Consider the following 7,929-nt stretch of genomic DNA (forward strand, 5'->3'; position numbering starts at 1 on the left):
AGAGTTTGCATGAACTAGCCTCCAGGCCTCAGACGATACTGGTCATGGAGTCCACCTCGTTTCCTGTACGACATAAATCTGCGTTTATCTCTGGCCGCCAACATGTGAGCCCAGCGAAGGACTTAATTTCCTCAACATCTGAAGGTCCACTATGAAGATCTTCAAGGAGAGATTTACGCAATGAAGCAGGTATAACAACACGATCATTTAAACACAAAATGCCATCAGGAGTAGTGGATAACTCATACCGCTTAGAAAAAAGACAAGAAATCTAAGTTTCAGATTAACATAGCAACATTTCCGTATGGCACTGAATATACATCCAAAGTATCTACGAGTTTTTCTAATGGCAAAGTTTGCACTAACAAACAGTGTGAAGTATTAACAGGTCTATCTTGCAAAGATTGTCGAAAAATATAGTCAACGTGTTGGATTTGTTTGGCACTTCTGTGCTGAACCGTATATTCATAGGCACTCAAAGCAATACTCTATCGTTGTACCATAGCAGTTGAGGAACGTGCTAAATATTTTTCAGGATGATTAACAAACTTTAAAGCTTCATGATCGATAACAACAGTGAATTTCTTTGCGAATGAATATTTATGAAGTCTTTTAACTGCCCGAAACACAGCTCATGCTTCTCACTGAGTTTATGAATAACCTGGTTCAGTAACAATAAGTTTGCGTGAAACACAAATAACTGGTCTACCTTCCTGCTCCAAAGCTGCACCAGTACCCGCAAATGATGCTTCAGTAATTAGTACAGAGTGTACACTAAGTGAGTAAGTTTGATGAACAGCATCACTTTAAAGAAACTTTAGTATGTAGTGGCATTGGACCATAACCACACAATCCTCAAAGCTGAATACGAGATTACTCGGAAAACAGATATTCAATATTTAACGTGGAGAAATACCTAACGATGGAGAAGGTGCGGACAAGGAATTGAATGAATTGGAGTTGTTCGAATGGCATGGCTCGGCCATGCAGGCGTGGTCTCTGTTGAATATTACCTTATATCTTTTATTCATATCAAATATATTGTTCTTTCTCCAGCCCAAGCTTGTTCTTCATCATGTATAGGTAGCTGTTACGATACAGTGAGTTGGTGTAGACGATGATGTGACTTCCACGTAAGATCTCATAAATTAGGCAGTTATATCATGACGAATCTACAATTTTAGGATTAGGTCTATTATTAGAGCAGCACTAATATCATAGTAGACATAATTCTACAAGTATACTTCGTAAGCATGACTTATTCTTCACTTCGTTTAAATGAATCAGATATCAAAATATTAAATAATCAAATAATACAAGAACAATTAAGAATAAAACGGAAATAGTATTGAAGAATACCCACTAGTGAACGTATTTCTGTAGGATCTTTCGAAGATGGCGTATTTGTTAATGGAGCTAGTCGTTTTATATCTGGTCTAAAACCATTACCACCAACTAGATATCCAAGATATTCAAAACTAGAAACACCAGACGAACACTTGCTTGGATTCACCGTAATGTTCTTTTCAGCTGAACGATCCAATAAAGCGAACTCTCTGACTATGAGTTACTCTGTCAGGACCATGAATAATAAGATCATTTTGGTAAACTTGATCACCTTCACTATCACTGACTGCATTATTCATAACTTTCTGAAATATAGCTGGAGCACAACTTAAACCAAGTAGATGGAAGATGGATTTGAATAGGCCAAAAGGAATGTTAATTTTCGTCAAGATAGATGAAGTTTGATACAAAGGATTTTGGAGACAGGGTAGCCCACTCGCGTCACTTCCTCAGATATTGTTGTTTCATTTTCTCAAACTTTTCCTCTTGCAGGCACGTAGCAAACTGTAAGCGATAGTTGTAGAATAAATTACATGCTACAATATAAGATGACAAGCTAGCAAATGAAGAGACATCCATGGACTATCATCGATTGCTGACGGAGTTAGTCACCATTGATTGGAAGTCAGTGAGCGAGTTGACAATTCTCCCTTGGGCTGCTGAAACAGAACTAAGATGTTTTTGATAGATAGGTTAATCGAACCGATGTTCCTACGGAAGTCGATTCTAGGGGTAAGCTAATTTAACAGCCTAGGTTCATTGGTTAAGTGTTGACCTCAAACAACTAAGCATATATCAAAACAGTAGAGTTCAAGTATTTATTCACCCCTTATTTTGTATAAACGTTATATTTCTTATCTTATATTGAAATTTGAGAGGCTTTGTTTGTCTTAATAGGTAATCCTACGCCCCACTATGACTGCGCGAAGATCTAAATAAAGACCTATTCTCTACTAGTCTGGTTTCTTCTGTCAATAGCACGAGGGTTACCTAAAGGCACGAAACACACAACTAGTCAGAATAGGTTTCTGCGAGTTTTTAAAAACAATAAAAACCACCAGGATTGGTCCCGAATCAAATGTTTATTTAAAACATTTTATCCCATGTTTGAATATATAGAAAAAATACAACAGCCGCTATTTACAAATCAGTACATATCCCAAGACACTCAAAAATAACGAAAGATAAACTTACACAGATACAATCATAGAATTAAAGAATTAATTGAAGGACGTAGAACACTCAAAATACAAACGCGCACGAATAATCACTTCAAAAAAAGGATGGTAAGAAAAGCTTACACGAATGACTAGTGGAAAAATCTCCAAATACCCCAAAATAAGATCAGTGTAACAGCCACCAAAACCCAGAATAATATTTTATCCTGGTGACTTCGCCGTTCAATAAGACGCATAACAGTGTTTGATAAACCAAGAGTATTCAGAACATCCATGATACGACGTTGCGCCTTCTTTAAAGTCATTCTAAACAGTAAAAAAATATAAATTTATCAGTAAACACAAAGTCCGGTACAAATATGATAAAATAAGAAAACATGTTTTCTAGAAAGTTGTCGTATTACTGTACTTTGTCATTTATGCCAGCAGTCGGATGTACCGTATTTTTAGGGAGACAACTGGTAGGACATTCACTATGAACTGGCTTCAGCAAACGAACAAGTTCTTACGGACTACCTTAAGAACAAAAGCTTTAAAATTGAACGTAGTCAAAACCATAAATTTCAGAAGATTGATCCTTTTCTATTAAAACTATATGACTTATTTTATAAAGCCTCTGATCGAGTAAATAACAAGAAGTAGCTGAATCGTAGATTGAACCCAAACAATAACTAGTGGTGGTGAAGATTTTGGCATATACTTTCACTAGTAAGTTTAATTACAAATTAAGTTGAAGCAATCATACGAAACAAGTAATCACTAGAATTGTCTGAAAACGTTCAACAAAGATCCTTAACGACAAAACAACTATTACACCAAGTTTAAAAAATAAAAACATTTTCATCTCAGTGAACACACACATATCCTGGATATTTATAGGCTGAACTTGGCCCAACCTGTTTGTCATCAGGTGGAAAGAAACTTAATTCCCTCATTTGCTAACTGAAAGACTTTCGATTCGCGAACTACCACAGTCAAAACGAAATCAAAAGTAAGGGAGCATATTTAGGTAAACACTAATTATAATTGTTAAGTATTCTATCTTCATATTCACAGCCACAAAACAATGGTTTCAATTAAATTATCTGACAGCAACCGGTCCGATCCCAAACCTGACAGTAGTGACTGAAAAATACGATGAAAACGAAAAGCTAAATGACATTATGCACGAAATAGAATTAAACTCAGTCTTAGATGTTTAGAAAGGATCTAAAGAAAAGAGCTCCTGAGTCAAAAACCAACTAATATTTGGAAGAAGTATACGTATTAGTCTACGTGTGATTTTCTGTTATTAGCGCTTGGGGTCTGTGGAGCTACTTAAACCACGAATGCACGTCAAACTTGATAGGACAAGTGAACAAAACATCGAAAGTTTATATCGTATCATGAGATCCATAAAAACTTACCCTTGTTCTTGTAAAGCACTTAAACTAAATGACCCTGATATCAATATATCGTCAATTTGCTTTCCAACATTAGATAATCTTGAATAATGTTCTAAATCAGGATCCAATCTGATAATGGTTGAGCCAGACAAACCATTATTATTACGTACAGATGCATTAGTTGAAAAATCATGAGATAATAACTCTTCACGTTCTACTACGTGTCGCCATTTTTCATTCCTAGAAAAGACAAAACATTATTTACAAACAGGGATTAAAATCTTAACAGCCACCAATTACTGGAAACATAAATTCAGTGAAAAACAACAATGAAATCGTGTACTTACTTTTTTCTATCAATAACTCTTAGATTAGTTTCATACTGTTTACATTCAAAACGTGTTTGATCCAAACTTAAACGTAACTGAGAACGACGTGAATATGGTTCAACAGTTGAAAGTAAAGTTGACAGACGATCACAGTTTGAATTAATCTAAACAACCGATAATAATGAATAAAAGTATTTTTGAAACTAATCGACCGATTTAAATACAGTACCAACAGGAAAAAAGATCACGTAAATATGAAGTAGTTACGTCATAACTAACACATAATAGCACCAAAAATGAGTGTTTGTAACAAATTCGGTATCTTACTCTACTAACTTATATTTTCGATTGTCAGATTATCTGAATTTCACGTTAGTATCGTCGTTAATTGTTTTCGATTGCTTTCATCACTAGAAATCAATGCCTTTTAGGTGCTTATTAAGTTGTCAGCGGAACTCCTCTCTTGTTTTTTTTCAGATACAGAAATGTTGCTATGCACACAACACTCTACATACAACGTAACTTTAGGTTAGATACAAACCTATCAAGGGTGGGACGTTAAAGTTGAGTTACATGAAAAGTTAGGAATCACATATCTTATACTAAAAATGCTTTGTTGAACACAACTGGATTGCAGTCCAAGTATCCAAATATATTGATGATAGTGGAGTCCCGCCATGTCAAGTATGAGACAGCTATCCACCACAAACAGGGGATGACGATTCTGCAATACCGTAAACTGATTAAATTTAGATATGTACATCACTGGATATCACCTCAGTGGTCTCAAGGTTAAGCGTTTTGAGCACGATGTTGAAGGTCCTGGGTTCTATTTCTAGATATGGAGTTGTGAACGAGTACTACTGAGAAGTCCAATACTCGGGCGGTATATTTACCCGGAGCTCACAGGTTTTGATGGAGGTTTAGCTAAAATCAATTCTTGATTTATACTGTGAAAATAAAGATGTGGGATCTTAAGCATAATGAGGTTCACACGTTGAAAGGATAATTTTCATCAAGTATTCTTCATGTTGCATGCTTCACTTGTGAAGGTATTATTGTCATTCTAAATAAAACCCTAAGCACAAAATCGAAAGTAAACTGCTGAAATTTCAACTGAAATTGGTGCAGTTTATGGAGAAACTAGTACTCATTGACTAGATATAGATTCATATAATGAGTCCTACTCTTATTGTAAAAGTTAGTGATACAATCCAATTACAGATACGGTAACAGGAGAAACGAACTCTGAACTTCAGACTGAGTGGAATACAGTTGAACGCTACCACCACTCAAGCAATCGGAGAAATAATAATCAACAAGAATCAGGTTAAGAGATTAAAATAATTGAATTAAACAGACAAACGATAAATGACAGCACAAATATTGGCAAGAATCAATCAGATACTGTCAACAGAATAACCAATTGTTAGTCACCTACAAAGGAATTCTAATAGTTAACTACTTTCTAAAGCTTTTACTGACGGTATTGTCCGGGAAGACTAATAAAAGCTTCACCAATGTTAAAAAACGTTAAAATAACAGAAGAATGTATATAATTAAATTAAATATAAATATGGAATAAAACTGGATGTTAAAACGATAGATAATTGCTAATGTTTCTGATACTATTCAAGCTTTAATTCCAGTGACCTTGCATTCCCATAGGGAAAACATACAGACAAGTAACCAACATATAAATCTATAATTATGAGCAAACTAGTTTATATAGTTTCTGAGAATTGTTGTTATTTGGGAACCACTGAAAACAAATAAGTGCTAAACAGATATTCCACTCTAGTACGAAACTTCTAAGTAGTCCACCGTCCTGTCAGTGTCAAATAATGCTTAATGCATCCCGGTTTATAATACGATACATTTTCCATGAGAACCCTTGATACCAACTCCCTAGTCCCTTCCCAGATTTCTTAAATACTCCGATACTTAAGTCCCGAACGGTAAAGAAAAGGCACGAATTAAAAAGGGAAGCTTTGTTTCAAGGTTCCTTTATGTCAGAAAGCAATAGTATTTCTGGGTTTATTGAAAACTTCTGTCAACTTTTGGAAACATCCTAAATTAAGAAACAGAGTAAGTAATCATCTAATCAGAGTTTGAAACATGATCTGCTAATTTCCTCGAAGTTTTCATACCGTAAGCTGATTGGACGGAATGCTTTCAGCTTTTGTGACATAAGCCTATTAAGAACAATAATTTTCAGTCTTTTCTTATTTTCTGAATACTTTATCGAGGAATTGTTGTGTGATTCAAAAGAAACATTTATCTAACTAGGGTCTACATATCAGGCAAACTATGAAATTCAACAATCCCCACAAAGCGCATACGCTGAAACAACTTTAAATATATTATAAAATGAATTAAGTAATAAGTCAAATAAAAAAGTAAAACCATTATAATCGAAATAAATTTAGATAAGGCAGGAGTGACATACTACTAATAAATAATCATATCAACTATTCGGTAAAACGTTTCATACTATATTGAACCCTGTGAAATAAATAAAAGATATTGAAAATAGTATGAATGCTAAATTATTCTTATGGGGACTTCCTTTGAATACCGTAGTTACATAAATATGTAAATTGACATTTCTTCACATAGTATAAAAAGGATCATATAATGAATAATAATTATTATGTCCAAAACAAACCTGCAGAAATCGATGCAATTTTGAATATTAAAAAGTAAGTTAAGCACATGTTGGACAAATCAGTCGTTAATTATACGTTTCATGGGTAACATTTAATGTTGACTTAGCACACAAATAAAGATCATATCTATCACCCCTTTATGTGTTTTATTTCAATTTATCAGATTCACAATATAGTTATATGGTTAAGCGATTTGCACGTTTGAAAGATGGTGTAGGACTTGTATTACACCTATATTACTGATGAGTAACTAGTTTTTGTATTAGATTGGTTAGTCGGAAGCTGTTTCTTATTGATTGGTACATTTTTACCTGTCCAACTATATCGAACTGATTTTATGTTTATCTACGCTTATAATTAACTGCTGATTTTCATCATGTAGTAACATCGTTTGGATCAAGAATGGATTAGAACAGATTTAGTTTGAGTTGAAGACTGCTAAGCGATAATGTGGATTGGAAGTGACCTATAGTCAACACTATACTATTTATTTACTGAGTCGAAATCCAATGATTGTCATTTCTAAATCCAGTCGATTTGTGGTGTAGCACGATCTTCATTTAAGTTTACTTTATAATCAAAAAACTACAGGACAAATCGTTGCATCAATAAACAATAAACAACATATCACTGTTTACAAAAAATGAACAAACATTTTGTATATCTTGTTTTAAGCTGTAATACAATTTATTTATTTCATCCAGTTCCAAACTTGACTTTAAACTATGTATCATACTTTCTAATTGACCAATACTTTCTGAGACTGTATGAAGAAGACATTTTGTTTGGGTGGAGAGCTTATCGTAATCCATAACGATCCTATAGTCGGAGATTTTTTTAAAAAGTATGACAAAAAAACAATCAAGATGATTATTCAACCATTATAAGCAAATATTTGATAAAAAGAAAGATTACTGAAATAACTTGTCGAAAATAATTGAATCTAACAAGATAGTTAACCTCCACTAATTAACTATGAGCTTCATGCTAAGAACATTATGTCTCGTGATCAATTGAACTA

The 7,929-nt window shown here is 33.9% G+C and overlaps 1 protein-coding gene across 1 annotated transcript; it reads right to left on the reverse strand.

Moving 5' to 3' along the window:
- Positions 1 to 2,415: 2,415 nt before the first annotated feature.
- Positions 2,416 to 7,728, reverse strand: NDUFS2_1 (NADH dehydrogenase Fe-S protein subunit 2 ndufs2). Its single transcript, XM_051218528.1, has 4 exons — positions 7,562 to 7,728; positions 4,258 to 4,403; positions 3,932 to 4,150; positions 2,416 to 2,831 (listed from the first exon to the last, which is right to left on the reverse strand). Exons 1-4 carry the CDS (start codon positions 7,718 to 7,720, stop codon positions 2,657 to 2,659), a joined length of 699 nt encoding a protein of 232 aa, XP_051074514.1. The 5' UTR covers positions 7,721 to 7,728; the 3' UTR covers positions 2,416 to 2,656.
- Positions 7,729 to 7,929: the final 201 nt, after the last annotated feature.

Source organism: Schistosoma haematobium, chromosome 1 (genome assembly GCF_000699445.3).
Source record: "Schistosoma haematobium chromosome 1, whole genome shotgun sequence".
Taxonomy (NCBI): domain Eukaryota; kingdom Metazoa; phylum Platyhelminthes; class Trematoda; order Strigeidida; family Schistosomatidae; genus Schistosoma; species Schistosoma haematobium.

Excerpts from the sequence above, each read along its gene's own strand:
- NDUFS2_1 (XM_051218528.1), bottom strand. The coding sequence starts at position 7,720 with ATGGATTACGATAAGCTCTCCACCCAAACAAAATGTCTTCTTCATACA. Across the intron at positions 4,404-7,561 it reads TAAAACAAGATATACAAAAT|ATTAATTCAAACTGTGATCG; the intron begins GTTTGTTCATTT and ends TCGGTTGTTTAG. Across the intron at positions 4,151-4,257 it reads AGAGTTATTGATAGAAAAAA|GAATGAAAAATGGCGACACG; the intron begins GTAAGTACACGA and ends TGTCTTTTCTAG.